This window comes from Artemia franciscana, chromosome 18 (assembly GCF_032884065.1).
Source record: "Artemia franciscana chromosome 18, ASM3288406v1, whole genome shotgun sequence".
NCBI classification, from domain to species: domain Eukaryota; kingdom Metazoa; phylum Arthropoda; class Branchiopoda; order Anostraca; family Artemiidae; genus Artemia; species Artemia franciscana.
Window position 1 is genome coordinate 11,712,901 of NC_088880.1, and position 19,238 is coordinate 11,732,138.

The 19,238-nt window shown below is 35.5% G+C and overlaps 1 protein-coding gene across 4 annotated transcripts in view; it reads right to left on the bottom strand.

Annotated features, from left to right (window-relative positions):
* The window catches only part of LOC136038614 (cadherin-87A-like), a 73,640-nt gene that overhangs the window by 9,103 nt on the left and 45,299 nt on the right, over window positions 1-19,238 (bottom strand). For 3 of the 4 annotated variants that reach the window (XM_065721837.1, XM_065721836.1, XM_065721834.1), the window contains exons 5-7: window positions 14,417-14,558; window positions 6,921-7,042; window positions 3,876-4,007 (exon numbers count right to left, since the gene is read on the bottom strand). In XM_065721837.1, coding sequence (XP_065577909.1) covers window positions 3,876-4,007; window positions 6,921-7,042; window positions 14,417-14,558 — 396 coding nt within the window. The remainder of the gene's footprint in view (window positions 1-3,875; window positions 4,008-6,920; window positions 7,043-14,416; window positions 14,559-19,238) is intronic. The other variant, XM_065721835.1, reaches the window with a different exon arrangement.

The window sequence follows — 19,238 nt, forward strand, 5'->3', positions numbered from 1 at the left end:
TTAGATTGCGACGTTTTACTGACCTTAGTTAAACTTTGTAACAAGTATTCAATGTATTTCTGATTCCGTAATTTTTTCTACCAACAAAAAAATGGCTTACCCATGGCTGCGCCTCTCTCCGGGTTACTGGCGAATATTTATGTAGAGCATATTGAAAATTGGGCATTAAATTCTTATTTTTTTAAACATACCTTTTGGGGACGTTACATGGATGACGTAATTTCACTTTGGAACTATGGGGAAAATGAACTTAGGTTTTTTTTTAGATCACCATAATACATATGATAGGAATTTACAGTTTACCTTAGAAATTGAATTGCAAATAAAATCTCATTCCTAGATATTCTAATTATTCGTAACGTAAATGAACTCAATTTTACCATTTACAGAAAACCAACAAAAAACAATAGATATTTACAATTCGAATCACACCCCCCCCCCAGAAGTTAAAAGAGTTGTCGTAATATCTCTCGTCGATCGTGTCCTAAACATTTTTTCTGATTCCTACATCACAGCTGAACTAGACTTTATCAGGGACATACTTTTTGGCAATGGGTATCCTCTTTTATTTATCAATAATACAATTATTAATATTAGTCTGAAAAGACACTCCAGTAAAATCAAAGATAATTTACCATGTGAGACTTACAGCCCCCTGGCTTGAACAACAAGACAAATTATTTTTTCACAGGCATCGGAAATACAGAGTATTTGGTGACCATGTTTGACCCAAAACTGCTATATACTTCTCTTTTTGGGGATTAAAATGCACGAGATGGTAAAGAAAGCAGAATTATGTTCCAAGTAGGCCCGCCACCTTAAAAACAACTATTTAACCTGCCAAAACCTTTTCAATCCAATTTAGGTATACTTTAAGACAACTCGATGTTGGCTTCAAACAATTCTTGGGAATATAAAAAAATCCATAATGATCAATTACAGTAAAATTACAGTTTTATTCCCAGTCCATTTTAGATTAATAGAGTCTGATATCAGTAAAAAGAATTGTTGCTTTAACATTTTCAAACCTACAAGTAGGAAAAAAACATACGACAAATCATAAGAATAACGGTAAAGCCTAAAGATTCCAGATGTAGAAAGGTCCCAAAGCCCCTCTCCATTCTGCGAACGGGCCTGAGTGTGCACCAAAATGAAAGAAATGTTTGAATGCTGTTTTACTGATCGAAACCTTAAGACTGAAAAAATCAGAGTTTACAGGTATCAAATGAAGAAGATACAAAAACCTATCATATTTCCATAGTCAACCTAAAGATTTTCGCACTAAGTTTGTTTTAAAGACTTTCGGTTAAGTACTTCGGTTGTTAAGAAAATATACAACTAAACCAAAATTATTTATATAAAAAATTAAATTATTATTATATTACAGTAAATAAACTTCACAAGGGAGCCGAAAACCTGAAAAATGGTTTCAACTATAAACTGCAACTAAACCTAATTTAAGCTACAATTCAAATCCCTAACCCCTCCGACATCCTCCCCACCGCAAACTCTTCCCGAGAAAAGAAATTATTTCTGAAAAAAAACTGCTTCAATGTTCGTTACTGCGTTTATACCTGAAACATATAGTTTTTCTGAACACCCGAGACAGTTAAAACGGGGGGCTAGAATTTATTGCTAAGAGCTTACTGTCAGGTGACCTCCGTTTATAATAGAAAGGGAAAGAGAAACATGATTTGGTTCATCTTTCACACCAAAAAACTGTTCATAATGTACGAAGACAGTCTATAAACAAAATAGATGCATAATTAAAGACTAGCTGTGTATACAAGAGATGTTTATTCTAGGCCACAAACAAACACCAGAAAAAACAATTGTATCGGCAACAGATCAAAATATCAAATATTTCTGCGAATACAATGCTTGATAAAAGCAAATTAACCCCACCTCCTTTAACTAACCTCCATCCACCCACCTCCACCCACCAACCCCACCTCCTTTACCAAAAAAATGTTAGAAGAAAAAGGATTTGGCCAGGACTTACCGTTATTTCGGATCCCGTTATTTCCCGTTATTTCTGATTCCGTCATATGGTTGTCATAACCTGGGATTTCCCCCAAGATCTTGGAATTTCAGTCCTGAGCATGGGATCTTGAAGAAACTAAATACTTTAAACATTCTCCTTAAAAGTATGAATCGATCATAATAACTGCATTTGTTAATAGTTGAAACCTTCAGGATTTTTCGCTTTGTAATATTATTCTTTTGTCATCTTATGTAATACTTCCTATTTAGTAGGAGAAGAGTGGGAAAAACGGCAAGAAGACTGGTATAAAATTTGATTTTTAGATTCTTAAGTTTCTTTCCCAAATCACCGAGTAAACTGTTTCAAGTGCAGAAAAGGACCATTCCAGGGGTTTCTCTCTTAAGTAACATTTTTAATTTTAAATAAAGCACTGGTGTACAAATCTGCATGACGGCATAGTATCTTTTTTGAATGTCATTGAGATAAATGTAAGCCAATAATCCTATTCTTCTCGTACAATGCTTGACAAAAGAAAATTACCCCCCCCCCCTTACCCAAGAAAGAGCTAAGAGCTCATATGGCACTTGTGACGAGGCAAGAAGAGCTAAGAGCCAAGAACTCATACGGTATGAGCTCTAACAAAATTCTAAGAATCAATAGATTGATTTAAAAGGAAAATCAGAGGCTTAATGCCGGTCAGGATTTAAAATAAGAGCTGTGAGTCACGATGTCCTTCTAAATATCAAAATTCATTAAGATCCGATCATCCACTCGTAAGTTATAAATACCTAACTTTTTCTAATTTGTCCTCTCCCTTTAGCCCCCCAGATGGTCGAATCTGGGAAAACGACTTTATCAAGTCAATTTGTGCAGCTCCCTGAAACGCCTACCAATTTTCATCGTCCTAGCACGTCCAGAAGCACCAAACTCGCCAAATCCCTGAACCCCTCCCCCCCCAAAGAGAGCGAATCCGGTACGATTACGTCAATCACGTATCAAGGACATTGGCTTATTCTATCCACCAAGCTTTATCCCGATTCCTCGACTCCAGTCGGAGTCGGTCGGGATTTAAATAAGAGCTCTGAAAAATGAATTCCTTCTAAATATCAAATTTCATTAAGATCCGATCACCTATTCGTAAGATAAAATGCCCCAAGTTTCATCCCAATCCCTCCACTCTAAGTATTTCCCAAGATTTTCGGTTTCCCCCTCCCGACTCCTCCCCTATGTCACCAGATTCGGTCAGAATTTAAAATAACAGCTCTGAGACACGATATCCATCCAAACATCAAATTTCATTAGGATCTGATCAACCGTTCGTATGTTAAAAATACTTCATTTTTTCTATTTTTCCCGAATTAACGGTCCCCCATTCCCCTCCCCCCCAGATGGTCAAAACTGGAAAACGACTATTTATAATTTGATCTGGTCAGGTCCCTGATACGCCTGCCGAATTTCATCGTCCTAGCTCACCTGGAAGTACCTAAAGTAGCACAACCCGGACCGACAGACAGACCGACAGAATTTGCGATTGCTATATGTCACTTGGTTAATACTAAGTGCCATAAAAAAGTTTGAATAAAAAGGATTTGACCAGGACTCACTTTAGGCTTCTCTTTGGCCAGGATCCATTTATCTTAATAGCATTCAAAAAGAGATAGTATGCCATCTAGGAATTTTGTACAACAGCGCTTGATTAAAAATGAAACCACCGGACTCGTCTTTTTCTGAACTTGAAACAGTTTACTCGGCGACAAGAGAAAAAAAAATTAAGAATCTAAAATCGGATACACATTTCAAGGGTGGGTGAAACCTCCTAGCCCCTTCCCTGAGTAAGGTCTTGTTTTGCTCTAGTTTCATTATTGCATTAAACTACGATAAAGATACTTACCGTTCCATCCACAGCGGATTATCTGTTCCATTTTTTGAATTTTCAACAGCTTTGACTTTCACTGGTTCTGGCCCAAGATTCGTAGGAATAGGGGGTTTGGACGATGAATGCTTCCTTCTCTTCTCTGGCCTGCTTTTAAAAACAAGTTACAAGGTTAGAAAATATTAAAAATTTAATTCTGGCGGTTGACTTGGTGGATTTTAAGATCTTATCAGGTTTGACAAGGACTTGCAAACAAAAAGCAATTTTATATTGTTTTAAATTGGTGGCTTAAACAGTCGTAGTAGCAATAGCAGGACTTAAACACGCAAAATAATTGGAAAAAAATACGACTTTCCTGGCTTTCGAGATAAGAAAATCTAACAAAAAAACTGATGACTCGATAAGGTACATTACGCCGAAGAAAAAACAAATTCAGTGCGTCAGAAGACATTAGCTAATAGCTTCAGAGAAGGATATTCAGTCAAAACACTAAAATATTTGGTTGATTTATCCCCTTTAATAATCAGTATCATGCGCGATCACGATTTTTGCATTTCTTTGTTCTACATTCACTTGCAAAATTTGAAAAACTTAATACTAAAAAAAAACAATCATCAGTTATGTTTGCGAACAACGATTACTTCTTGTCTGATCTTTCTTTTCAGATCTTGTGTAAAAAAAAAACATTAAGGGAGTAGTATAAGTCAAAAATAATAATAAAAAGAAATAAGGTTAATCAATTTTAGCAATGAATCTTACGAAGAAACCACTGAAAAGCCATCTTACACAAATTGAGAGACCGAAAACGCAGAATTTTGGCCCATTTGAAGTAGTGAGCTTGCCCAAAAAGAGAAAAATCCAATTTTTTCTGATTGAAATTTATGATTATTCTCCAAATCTCTGACCATTTTATGCATTGAATGAATTCCTGACTTTTAAAAGAAAATTTGACACTGTGGCAGCCCTGCTAGTTCTTTAACTTGAAACTTGGTAAAAGCAAGAGGAGATTTAAAAGGAGGATTAAAAGAAAAAGGAAGATAAAAGAAAGAGGTAAAAGGAATGGTAAAGGAAAAGGGGAAAAGGGAGGAATATAGAACAGGGATGGAAAAGGGAAAAGCAAATGAAAATGGACAAAAAGGAAAAGGAGGAAAATAAAAAAGGAGATATAAAACGAAAAAGAGAGCTACAAGGAAAAGAAAGAAAGAGACAAAAGGAAGAGGAAAATATAACTACAGGTCAAAGTAGTTTTAAAAATCGTTATCCTAGTGTTGTGGCCATGTGGGCATTCTGCGCCAATGGTTCAATTGTCACCAAAAACCAAACATTTAAGATACAAGTTCTAAAATGAGATTCATTATTATTTTAAAAATTTTATATTGGAATTATATTTGCTCTTTTTATATTAATATCGAATATATTATTATATTCGCTCTTTACTGCCGTGATTCACTCTTCAGTATCATGGCAATGTTTTGTTTGCGACAAAATCACAACATTAATTGAAACATTGGTTCAATTCTAAGATGCGTCATCCAAATTGAAATGAGAGCAAAAGATCGTAACATCATTAGCAAAAACTAGATTTTATTCAAAAAGAAAAACACAGGCATGAATAACACAGGGTCCAATATACCACCCTGGAGAACCAAAACTTAAACAAAACAATGGAAAGAGTATCATCAGACGAATTAGTAATAGAAAACTCAGAATTTGAAAGACTCCTGAATAGAATATGGCCTCCTGTCTCCCTCTTTGCATATATAATTGTAAAAACAGGGAGAGGAATGTCTGTTAATAAAGAGGCGTCTTAAACTAAGGTGATTATTACGGATAAACTTGAGTCAACTAGAAGTTTCTACATTTGAAAAATCGAGAGGTTTGAAAAAAAGAGACAGATTTCGAAAAATTAGTAAAACCAAAAAGAAACAAAACCATTAATAAGAACTAACAACAGACAAAAATAAAATAATAATAATTCAAAAATCCAGGAAGCCTAGTATTGCATAGTTATGCAAAGTCTTTGCATAATAATGAGTTTTTGCGACAAATTTTTGGGGCTCAATCAATTTATGACGCTATAGGACAAGTATCGGCACTTTTTACGAGGCAAGAAATTTATTCACAGTAAACTTCCTAAGACTCACATTTCTTTGGAATAAAGCAGGTACAATAATAGGATTTTTTCAACGGGGAGGGGGTATCAACAAACAAAAATTGTGTGATAATTTGTATACGATTAGCCCAGAGAATCAGAAATATTTCGAATTTTGGGTGATGCAAATTAGAAAGAGATTAAAGTTGCTTGCTTTTTGCTACCTGGTGTACATATTGGAATGACACAAAAATCAGTACTTACATATTTTATACTAATTATGTTTTATTAGGTCTTAATCTTAAATTTATTTGGCATGCTTTCTCGTTATTTAAAGGATAACACAAACAAAGAGATATAAAAACTGAGTTTCGTTCCAGTGGTATTTCTAAAGAAATTTAAATCAAAAATGTATTTCGATTCTATGTTTCAGATTTTTAAATATTTTACAAGAAACAAAACCTCTGTTTCCTATTGATTATTTCTCCTTCAAACGGATGAGCTACTACATAAGTTTCTTTGCATACCTTAGCAGAGTTTAGCTTTAAAAGCTAGTTTCCTAGTAAGGACGTATGCAGGATTTTGGTTCCAGAGGGGATTAAATAAAAACTTTAAAATATGGATCAAAAATTCGTTTTATGCATTTCGTTACGATTTTAAGTGTCGGATAAAATTTTAAAGGGTTCAAACCCTGAACGACCCCCACCCTGCAAACGGCCTTGCTTAACAGTTTGGAGCGTAAAGTTCACTGTAATTCTTCAATATCACAGACCAAATATCCTACTATAACTCCACTTCAAACTAGAGGCGGCAACCCTGTCTTTCTGCTAAAATTGGCAGCAGGAGGATTGAGAGTTTTCATACCAGCTAGCATAGGTAATTGCTTTTAAAAGCTAGCTCCATTACCTTTCAAAATGATAAGCTACAAAATTAGCTACCTTAGCAGAGTTTAGCTTAAGAAACTCGCTTACCAGTAATGTAAACAGCAGCAAGACAGAATGGTTGTGATGAAAGCAACAGATACTACAACGAGTAGAGCAATCAACGCCGCCACGGCGGGTTCAACAACACCTTCAAAAGACTGAAGAGCTGGCTGAAAAGAAACAGGTTTGAAATCAGGTCCATTTTCAGCCGTCATTCCCAACGTTGGCTGCAGGCCCCATCGGTGGGGCATGGCAATATTTTAGTTGGTCATAGGCAGGACATAAATCCTTCAGCTGACCATACTTTTCAGCCTTAATTTTGGAAAAAGAAACAACATCTGCATGTGAATAACGTTATACTAATATTCATTTAAGGAGCCAAAAATACATGATAGTATTAAAAGTACGTAATGCAGTATAAAATATGCCTAGAGGACGACCCGAAAATAAATATCAAATTAATGACCTTTCAAGCTTCTTCCAGGTGATTACATATAAAATTTTGAATAACAAAATTCAAATATATCGAGGGGGCATCAGGATTTTGGAAATGTCTAAGTGGGGCATGGCCCGAAATGGGTTGGGAACCACTGACTTACATTTAAAATGAGAAGACGTTTGAGCATCACCGACACTACCTCTATAAAGTTTCTCTTCCAGATACTTCTATTTAAAGAAAATTTCCGTTGAAAGTTTTAAAAAAATAAAGAATAGTGCTGACCTCACAATAAATAAAGAAGTTTATATTTTATCAAGCTTAAAATTTTCTCTGAAATACTAGAAACAAAATACTCATATTGAGATAGCATGTATTAATTCAGGAGTTTTATCAGTTCAACCGCACTTCTCAATAAACATATCCTTCTAATTAATATTTCTCAACTGAACAGCGCTGCTTGGTTCATACGATATGTTTCATTTGAAATTCTAAGCATAATCGTTAGAAAAATTAACAAATAGAAACCTTGTGTAAGCTTTAGGTAATAACAAAAGCTTTCTTTACTTGTTTTGCGTCAATTTTTACTTTTGCTTTAAGCTGGGTCAAAAGCAAAACGTATGCTTCTTCAAAGCCTATTTTTAACCTAGCCTGTGTTTACATGCCAAACCAGTACTAGCTGATTCACAAAGAATGAACCTTTAATTAAAAGAAAATAATCTAGTCACTATCAGACCATTTTAGGCTCGATCTAAATAAAGATAAAACTCAAATATTATTCAATATTTACTATCGAAACATATTAATATGGAATTTTAATAAATATGAATTAAGCTAATTTTGAATTTATTTTACTTCTATAGGGTAATAAGCCGTGGACTATCAGTGGCACAAAGGTAGTAATTTTTTTATACTTGTTGTAAATTAAATACAATAAAATATATGTTAAAGCATTAAAATTCACCCCCATGTCCCTTTTCCAGTCTTTGGTAGCATTCTGCAATTTGTATAATCAGGGTGAGGGAATAAAAATCACTTTATTGGTATTCTTATCCTCACATGTTTATTTCTTGTTGCAAAAACTATTTAGATAGGTCAAGAATTTGTAAAAATCCAATAAGAGCCTTAATTTTGAAAAACAATGAATGATGTCACATTCATGTGCGTTTCTCATAATTCTGTTTTCTATATTAGTGTTTACAAGGTGGCCAGCATTTACCCCAAGGAAAATACCCCCCCCCCTGGCAGAAAATAGACCCCCTTCCTCGCGGAAAACACCCCCAAAGGAAAATAAGGTTTTCCAAATTAGAGTATTTTATTTGAGATTTGTTTTTATTTCCCATAGGGGGAAGGAATTTTGGTACTTGGGTCTATAGATGGGAAATATATAATTTGGGATATATATTTGTACATGAGAGGGGAGGGGGGTAAAGTATTTGGACAGTTGAATTCAGAAAATAATTCTTACTTCATAACATGCAGAATAATTATACCTAACACGTTTTGCACGCAGACCCACTATACTTTACCCCGCCCCCCTAACGTACAAATATATAGCCCAGAATTGTTTCTAAAGTAATGAAGAAACTAAGGAAGAAATAGCGTAAAATTGAATGAATGGCGTATATTACACAAGAACCGGAATTTTTCATGGAGAGAGAGTCGGAATTCCCGATATTATTTAAAAACAATCAGAAATTAAATTAAAATAAACAAGTTTTCTAAACTGAAAGTAAGGCGCAATATTAAAAATTAAAAAGAAACAAAAATCATTACGTATATGAAAGGAGTTGCGCCTTCCACAAGACCTTGCTCTTTACGCTAAAGTTTTGACTTATTGTCCTAATTCTTTAAGAACGGTCCGTGAAACACAATGGCCGTTTAATTAGAATAATAAGCTTTGTTTTAAAATTCTGTAAAAAAAATATTTAGCGGAAAGAGCGAGGTCTTGAGGAGGAGGTAACCCCTTTCACATACGTAATAATTTCTGCTCGTTTAGGGAAGGATGTTGTTCTATACTTTCAGTTCAAAAACATGTTGTTTTTTGTATTTGATTACTTACATGTACTATTTATTAATGCGAAACATACGGAACACGTTTTTTAAAGAAAAGTAAAGAGCATCACTAAACAAAAAATAAGCAGAGATAAAGTCAAATAATTCTCAAAGTAAAAACTATGGAATCAAACAGAAAAAAAGATAAAAAATGTTTTTTCTATGAAAAAGACAATATAAACAAGATCTAAGAGCTCATAAGGCACTTGTGACGAGGCGAGAAGAGCTAAGAGCCAAGAGATCATATGGTATGAGCTCTAACAAAATTCTATGAACCAATAGATTGATTTAAAAAGGGAAATAAGAGGCTTAATGTCGGTCAAGATTTAAAATAAGAGCTCTGAGTCACAAAGTCCTTCTAAATATCAAAATTCATTAAGATCCGATCACCCACCCCTAAGTTATAAATACCTAATTTTTTCTAATTTTTCCTCTCCCTTTTGCCCCCCCCCCAGATGGTCGAATCTGGGAAAATGACTTTATCAAGTCAAATTGTGCAGCTCCCTGACACGCCTACAAATTTTCATCGCCCTAGCACGTCCAGAAGCACCGAACTCGCCAAATCACTGAACCCCTCCCCCCGACTCCCCCAAAGAGAGCGAATCCAGTACAATTCTGTCAATCACGTATCAAGGACATTATTTATTCTATCCACCAAGCTTCATCCCGATTCCTCCACTCCAAGTGTTTTTCCAAGATTTCCCGTTCCAACTCCCCCCAATGTCAAAAGATCTGGTCGGGATTTGAAATAAGAGCTCTGAGACATGAATTCTTTCTAAAAATCAAATTTCATTAAGATCCGATCATCTATTCGTAAGATAAAAATACCCCAATTTTCATGTTTTCCAAGAATTCCGGTTTCCCCCTCCAACTCCCCCCAACGTCACAGGATCTGGTCGGAATTTAAAACAAGAACTTTAAAGCACAAGATCCTTCTAAATATCAAATTTCATTAAGATCTGGTCACCCTTTCTTAAGTTACAAATACCTCAATTTGCAAAATTACCCCCCCCCCCTCTAATTCCACCAAAGAGAGCAGATCCGGTCCGGTTATGTCAGTCACGTATCTTAGACAGGTTTTTATTCTTGCCATCCAGTTTCATCCTGATCTCACCGCTTTAAGTATTTTCTAAGATTTCCGCCCCCCCCAACTGCCCCCCCCCCCCAATTACGCTTGATCCGGTTGAGATTTAAAATAAGAGATCTGAGTTACGAGGTCCTTCTAAATATGAAGTTTCATGAAGATCCGATCACTCCTTCGTAAGTTAAAAATACGTCATTTTTTCTTATTTTTCAGAATTAACCTCCCCCTCCAATAGATCGGGTCCGTTCCAATTATGTAAATCACGTATGTAAGGCTTCTGCTTATTTTTCCACCAAGTTTCATCCCGATCTCTCCAATCTAAGCGTTTTCCATGATTTTAGGTTCCCCCACCCCAAACTTCCCGCAACGTCACCAGATCCAGTCAGGATTTAAAATAAGAGCTTTGAGACACGATATCCTTCTAAATATCAAATTTCATTGAGATCCGATAACCCGTTCGTAAGTTAAAAATACCTCATTTTTTTCTAATTTTTCAGAAATAACCCCTCCCCCAACTACCCCATAGAGAGCAGATCCGTTCCGGTTATGTCAATCATTTATCTAGGACTCGTGATTATTTTTTTCACCAAGTTTCATCCCAATCCCTCCACTCTAAGTGTTTTTCAAGTTTTAGGTTTCCCCCTCCCGACTCCCCCCCCCCAATGTCACCAGATCTGGTCGGTTTAAAATAAGAGCTCTGAGCCACGATATCCTTCTAAATATCAAATTTCATAGAGATCCGATCACCTGTTCGTAAGTTAAAAATACCTTATTTTTTTCAAATTTTTCAGAAATAACCCCCCCCCCCCCAACTATCCCAAAGAGAGCGGATCCGTTCCATTTATGTCAATCATGTATCTAGTACTTGTTTTTATTTTTCCCACCAAATTTCATCCCGATCCCTCCACTCTAAGTGTTTTCCAAGTTTTTGGTTTCCCCCTCCCAACTCCCCCCCCAATGTCAACAGATCCGGTCGGGATTTAAAATAGGAGCTCTAAGACACGATATCCTTCTAAACATCACATTTCATTGAGATCCGATCACCCGTTCGTAAGTTAAAAATACCCCATTTTTTCTAATTTTTCAAAATTACCCCCCCCCCCCCCAACTACCCCAAAGAGAGCGGATCCGTTCCGATTATGTCAATCATGTATCTGGGACTTGTGCTTATTTTTCCCATCAAGTTTCATCCCGATCCCTCCACTCTGAGTGTTTTCCAAGATTTTAGGTTTCCCCCCTCCAACTCCCCCCAATGTCATCAGATCCGGTCGGGATTTAAAATAAGAGCTCTGAGACACAATATAATTCCAAACATCAAATTTCATTAAGATCCCATCACCCATTCATAATTTAAAAATACTTCATTTTTTCTATTTTTCCGAATTAACCGGCCCCCCAATTCCCCCCCCCCCCAGATGGTCAAATCGAGAAAACGACTATTTCTAATTTAGTCTGGTCCCGTCCCTGATACGCCTGCCAAAATTCATCGTCCTAGCCTACCTGGAAGTGCCTAAAGTAACAAAACCGGGACCGACAGACAGACAGACCGACAGAATTGGCGATTGCTATATGTCACTTGGTTAATACCAAGTCCCATTCAAACTCAAAGCGAGCAAAAATTAGCATAAGTAGGGGTGAGAACTGCCACACCTTCTCAAGGCCAGAATATGATTTGCACTTTACTGAAAACAAAATACTTTTTTGTGGTTTCACTTTTTGACTTTTACAAATATAGTGGGATTAAGACTATAAGGAATAAACATCAGAGTATGTATATTAAACTGACAATACATGATTATTATTATTTTTAGTAAAGTGCAAATGGCCTTGAGAAGACATGGGTGTTGTCCCTTCCACTCCTTTTAATTTTTGCTCCTTTTGAGTTTGACTAAGTTATCTATTGTAATTTCTGTTCGTTGTGGGTTTTATTTATTTATTAATAGTAATTTGTGCTAGTTTCACACTTGGCACGTGAAAAAAAACAAACTCGTAGAATTTCAAAACACATTCGTCCGTAAGAATTTAAGAAGCTTATGGTGCCTAAATTCCTTTTTTCCCGTTCCTTAGCACTTTTCATCGGGATTTTAAAAAAAAATCAAATAAAATTCTTAAATTTTGGAAAACCTTATTTTCCACAAGGGGGGGGGGAGCATTTTCCATGGGGAGGTACTTTCCACGGAAGATATTTTCCGTGGAGGGGGGAGGGGTGTATTTTCCGGCTTTTTCTGGGGAAGATTTTCCAGGATGAGGGGGGTATTTCTCACAGGGGATATTTTCTGGGGGGATTTTTGGGGTATTAAACGCCTTGGAACATTTACAGACATGCTTAGCACAATAGATAACAGGACAGACTTCTACTCCAAAGTTGACGGGTTTGGAAGTAGTCAAATTTTTTATTGGAATACTTTTTACATAGTCGAATTTTCCCAACATTTTTCAAATGAATGAGGTCACAAATACTTGGAATGGTTATAATAAATTTTGGTGAAGATGAGGGTCTGTACTGAATATTTGAAAAGCCACACTAGAATTTAATTTGATTGTTAATGGAATTGTTAAGAATAATTTGTAGTATATATATACAAAAAGTTTTGCCAAGTAAAATAAAATGAAACTAAAGTTCTTATAAAAACTATCTTTTCTTTCATCAAGTGAAGCTCGGTCCCATAGTATTTCAAACAATCAAACAAATTACTTTCTTTAATTTTATCTTACTCTGTCACAACAAATCAACCTCCAAATACACGAAAAGAAGAATTAAAAGAAATAAAATAGAAAAATAGATCCTACCGGATATTCAACAACATATATTCTAACAGTATTTTTGAATAAAAGGTGAATATTCCAGAATTCTTTCTTTTCTCCAGTCTTTTTATTTGTAGGCTATTACTCTGAACTTGGTTGGTCAATTTTACATGCTGGGAGCTTCCCATAGGGTATTGTCTGTGAAAAGTTTCCTGTGGGAAAGGGAGAAGGGTTTTTCTGAGGGAATATTCTATGGGGATTCGCTGGAGGGGCATACATTGAACATTATTTTTATGTCCAAAATTTGATTCACTGATCGAAGCTTGGTTTCCTGGTACTTCAGCTTTAAAGCAACTGAAGTCCATTTTTTGTAGAATTTAAAGTAAGGTAATTAAAGTAATTTTTATAATAAATGAAACATAAATGTAATAATGGGTAAAATCATTAAGGGAAAAACATTCATATTAGACATACATAAAATCATGCTGAAAGATATGAACCCAAAGCAACATAAAAAATCAACATACGCTATTTATTTAACTAATTTTTATAATAATTGAAAATACTGAAAATTAGTGAATTTAATACGAAAACAGGAACAATATATAATACAACAACCCCAAACAATTCGTTTCAAAGACATAACTACGCAGCGGTTCAATTCGTAGTTCAAATTTAGCCAGGAATATTATAGCATCATCAGGGAGTTGGCTTACCACACGTATAATATATAATACAACAACGCCAACCAGTTCGTTTCAAAGACATAACTACGCAGCGGCTCCATTCGTAGTTCAAATTTAGCCAGGAATATTATAGCATCATCAGGGAGTTGGCTTACCACACGTATAATAATCATTTAGATGCAAACAAGAACATGAAAAAGATGTGTAATTTAAAAACTAAGCGAATAGCTCTTACCAGGATACTAGAAAGATAAATAAAAATAACTTTTGTTTAGCCTGAATCCTTCAAATCCAAAATAAAAAATTGAGGAACGACCTTGCCAATACGAATATTGATAAAAGCCCCCCCCCCTCCCACCCACATCTTGATATTTAGAATTTCTTATATTTTGCAAGTAATTCATATATTTCTTGTATGTTTTTTAAGCTGCCCCCGCAAAAAAAAAAACAACAAAAAAAACACATCCTGTGTCTGTGTCTAATAAATCATCTGATTTAACTGCTAGCCTTCGATATCATCGATATAATTTTTACTTACGGTTATGGATACTATACCAGATTGGCTTGCATTGTAGTAAGTCTTAAGAATATCGTATTTTTCATCGATCAGTCGTAGAATTTCGGATACTGGAACAAAGTCCCTTTTGTTTGGATTGATCACATGTATATAAAGAAGACACCTAAAAAAACACACTTATTTGATATCAACACCTAAAAGGACAACAAATTATGCAATACTGCCTCAATACAGAGAAGGAGATCGATATAGCTCCGCTGTGCCCCCGCTTCATTTCCAGATCGGTCCTGAGGGTCTATACACATGAAATGATGGATAAAAAATGGCAAAATAATTAACTGTTTTGACCTCCCTGAGACTCTGACCCAAGAGTCCAAGGAAAAACAATATTTTGATATCCCCACTCATTCTAAAAAAGTTGTAATTCTGACTGGACATGCGTATATAAAAAAAAATTATCCATTGGAGACAACTTATTTTGAAGAAAAAAAATGTCCGGTCTTTAAAGGACTGGACAGATGTGCGATTTTTAAAGTTTGACACGACCGTTTTATAATCCAGCTTCAACAAAGAAGAAATAAGTTCTTGGTTAAAGCCCATTGTTACTAGCCTTTTAAAATTTCAGATCATAAAAACTGAACCTGCAGGAAAAACTGAACTTGGAAAATGCTTACAGCAGAGTTAATTTCTAAAATCTATTCTTTGAGCGTCAATACTCTACAAATTCAGGTTTTTGGCGCGAGGATTAGTTATCATGTTATTTACAAAAGTCATTATGCCTTCACTTTTCAAATGTACAAATCAAACGCTAGACCTGTCTAGCTATCAACCCAGCTGCATTGTTCAGGCAGCTGGCAGCAACAAACAAACAAGAAACTAAGCCTGTCTAGTTATCAGCCCAGCTGCATTGTCCAGGCAACTGGCACCAACGAACAAATAAGACACTAAGCCTGTCTAGCTATCAACCCAGCTGCATTGTCCAGGCAACTGGCACCAACGAACAAATAAGACACTAAGCCTGTCTAGCTATCAACCCAGCTGCATTCTTCAGGAAGCTGGCAGCAATGAACAAACAAGACACTAGGCCTGTCTAGCTATCAACCCAGCTGCATTCTTCAGGAAGCTGGCAGCAATGAACAAACAAGACACTAGGCCTGTATAGCTATCGGCCCAGCTGCATTGTTCAGGCAGCTGGCAGCAACGAACAAACATTATACTAAATCTATCTAGCTATCAGCCCAGCTGCATTGTTCAGGCAGCTGGCAGCAACGAACAAACAAGACACAAAGCCTGTCCAGCTATCAGCCCAGCTGCATTGTCCAGGCAACTGGCACCAACGAACAAATAAGACACTAAGCCTGTCTAGCTATCAACCCAGCTGCATTCTTCAGGAAGCTGGCAGCAATGAACAAACAAGACACTAGGCCTGTCTAGCTATCAGCCCAGCTGCATTGTTCAGGCAGCTGGCAGCAACGAACAAACAATATGCTATGTCTATCTAGCTATCAGCCCAGCTGCATTGTTCAGGCAGCTGGCAGCAACGAACAAACAAGACACTAAGCCTGTCCAGCTATCAGCCCAGCTACATTGTTCTGGCAGCTGGTAGCAACGGTCAAACAAGACACTAAGCCTGTCTAGCTATCAGCCCAGCTGTAAAGTTCACGCAGCTGCATTTTTTGCAATTTTTTGTTACATAAATCCGATGCTAAAGTGTGGTAAAAAAAACAATATATGCTGAAATGAATTTCGTTAGATTAATTTTTTAGTAAAGAAGTTAAGACCACATGTGTCGACAAAGCTTTAAGAGAGTCAAGAGATGACAGAAAAATCAGGGCTTATTTAGAAACACCTTCTAGTATTAGAAAACTACTCAGGATATAACCAATTTGACAACGCACAAATAAGGCGCTAAGTCTACTTAGCTCTCAATCCTGAGTTAACACAGTTGAGTTTTTTTTCTGACAAAAAAAAAAAGAAACAATATATAATAGATACAGAAAAACGAAGAAAGTTTCACATTAGTTTCTACTGTTGCGCCAGGTAAAACATAAGGGCAGAAAGTCAAAGACGGGGTTGAACAAAGAGTAAAAAAACGGAGAAACTGCTATACATTGGCTTTCCAAAAAAACACAGTCTCTTGTAATTGATACTTCATAAATTATACAAAGTAGCAAAAAACAGTTTTGATACTGTCCATGGAAGTTATCTATTCTTTTATTTTTATGATTCAATTAAATAGAGAAAAGTAAAAATTGCAATATGGCAATACACTGGATGTCTTGGCTTCATTTTATGAACAGCAGAAGTTCCATAACGTTCATATACAAAGTCATGTAACGGAGCCTTATGAGCTAAAGGTACAGAAACAATTCTCCTCCCCCTTACGACATTTAATTAAGATAATACTCCTATCACAATACTTAGAGTGGATGAAGACTCATAGTCAGAAGACTCACTCCTCAGAGTACAATAAGTCATTAAAAAAAAAAACATTGGATACATACTTCGACTTTTGGTATGGAGATATAATAGGTAAAAAAAAACGAAAGTAAAACAGTTCAAAATAGGGATGATACCTTTTTATTGACAGTGAATAGATATAAAATTATTTAACTGGATATTTCGAACACATATACAGTGTTCATCATCAGCAGTAAAAACTTAAAAGTTTAAAACTTAAAAACTAAAGAGTTTTTACTGCTGATGATGAACACTGTATGTGTGTTCGAAATATCCAGTTAAATAATTTTATATCTATTCACTGTCAATAAAAAGGTATCATACCTATTTTGAACTGTTTTACTTTCGTCATGGAAAGGCAGTGTGGTCTTCGAAGTTATCTAAGCATAAAAAAGATATTTTAAATCTAATTTAGATTTCTAAAACTATTCAATCGGGCTTAAAATATTAGTGTCTTTTCTCCTCTCCTGATGTTTACTTCAAAAGGCAATTTTTTTTTGTGAGCACTGAAGACGACTTGGCGGAGGTCATTGTCGAAATATCTGCTTATTTTCTTTTCGTATTTTTCCACAAGTTAACACTACCCTCGTTTTTCCTCGCCTACTTGATTTGATTTTGTTCTTCATTTTTGTTATTTTTTTTCTTCTTCTTTGCTTTATGCGCAAAATATTTGATTCCTCATCATTCTTGTAGAAATGAGGACACAGAACCTTTTTCTATGTTCATTACCTCCGACTTCGAAAACATTATCCTTGAACTCCTTTACATAAATATCAATGGTTATTGCTGAAATATTAATCTGTATCTGTATAGAAATCTTACTCATTATGAAATTACTGATAAAAGAAATTTAAGACAAATTTATGAAAATCTTCCCTAAGAACACCCTCTTAATCCCTTTTTTACACCCTGCTCAAGCGTTCCATGCACCAGGGTTTGGGGCTTTGGGTTTATGTGTGATCTAATTCAGTGATTTTCAAATGTGAAATCTAGACCATGAGACGTAGAAGCTTTGGCATTTGGTAGAGTAATTATTATTTTTTATTATCTTGGTATTATTTCCTCTTAGATGTTTTGGCACGCCAACTCGCAAGCATAGTTAAAGATTGACATGTCCGGAAAATATCTCTGTTACTCTTTTTTGAAAACTTGATTTGGATTTCCAGTAAATGTAATATCATGGACAGCAGCGGTCAAATAAAGTACACCTACGCTATTAGCGAATAAAATAACCGAATTTATGTGAAACATTTCCCTTCAATTTTAGAAATAATAATTTTCTGCACACATAAATTTTTAACGGTTGTCTATTCAAGACCCCCATTTTCCAAGGACTTTCATGAGATTTGATCAAGAACTTTCAAGGATCTTCATGAGATCTTTCAAGAACTTTGAAGGATCACCCTTTTTCCCAACGGCCACGTAGCTACGACACTGAGAAAATTTTCAGATTTTTGGATAATATTAACATAAGGGATATTCAGTGTGTACAAGCCATGCAAAGTTAAGCGAAGAAAAGAGGAGCCTTACACGTCGAGAAAAAGCTTGAAATTGTATATTTTTCAGAACTGTTGATTTCAGAATACATAACAGACTGGTATCCACGATGCCAGATCAAGGGGTCAATTCCCTAGATCCCTAATTATAGATCCAGATTTGTAAGTAAACTTAATCTGTATGTCATCTGTGGACAAGGTCGCATCCAAGTGGGGAGGGGAGGGGTTCCAGGTTTGAACCCTTACCTAAAATTTTTTGCCGCACTTAAAAACGTAACAAAAATGCAAACAAACGAATGTTAATGCGTTTTAAAAGATTTTGTACCCAATACCCCCCCTAACCGAGAATAAATTCCGGATGCGCTCTTATCTATGGGCAAGTGTGTCCCATTTCAATTGAATAACAACAAGTAGATTTATTACAATTTCATTTCAATTTAAATTTGGAAAATAATTGTGGAAATGATTTGATTTAAACTGTTTGTTTTTAGACTATTCAACAGTAAATAATTTTTACAGTTTTGCAAAACCTCAAATTGATTGAATGTATATGCCCTAATGCAGAATTGCCACTCACTTTGTGACTACTGGCAAAAAAGTGCTGTTTTCAGAAATATTTACTGTCACTACTTTGGAAAACAGTTACTAAATTAGAGCAAATATACTGCCAGTGGCAACCCTGAAGTAGGCTAATGGTAATGGCTGCTATTTGATCAACTAGTATCAATGTGAATCATTCAAACGAGATATTGATCCAATATTTAAACGGTTGAGTTAATTTGAAGGCACAAATTGATCTGAAATACTGTTTGCATTGTCACATGGGTTTGTAACAATATAATATTTTTAAAGTATAGAAAATCATGTGCCACATTTTGACTTGACTT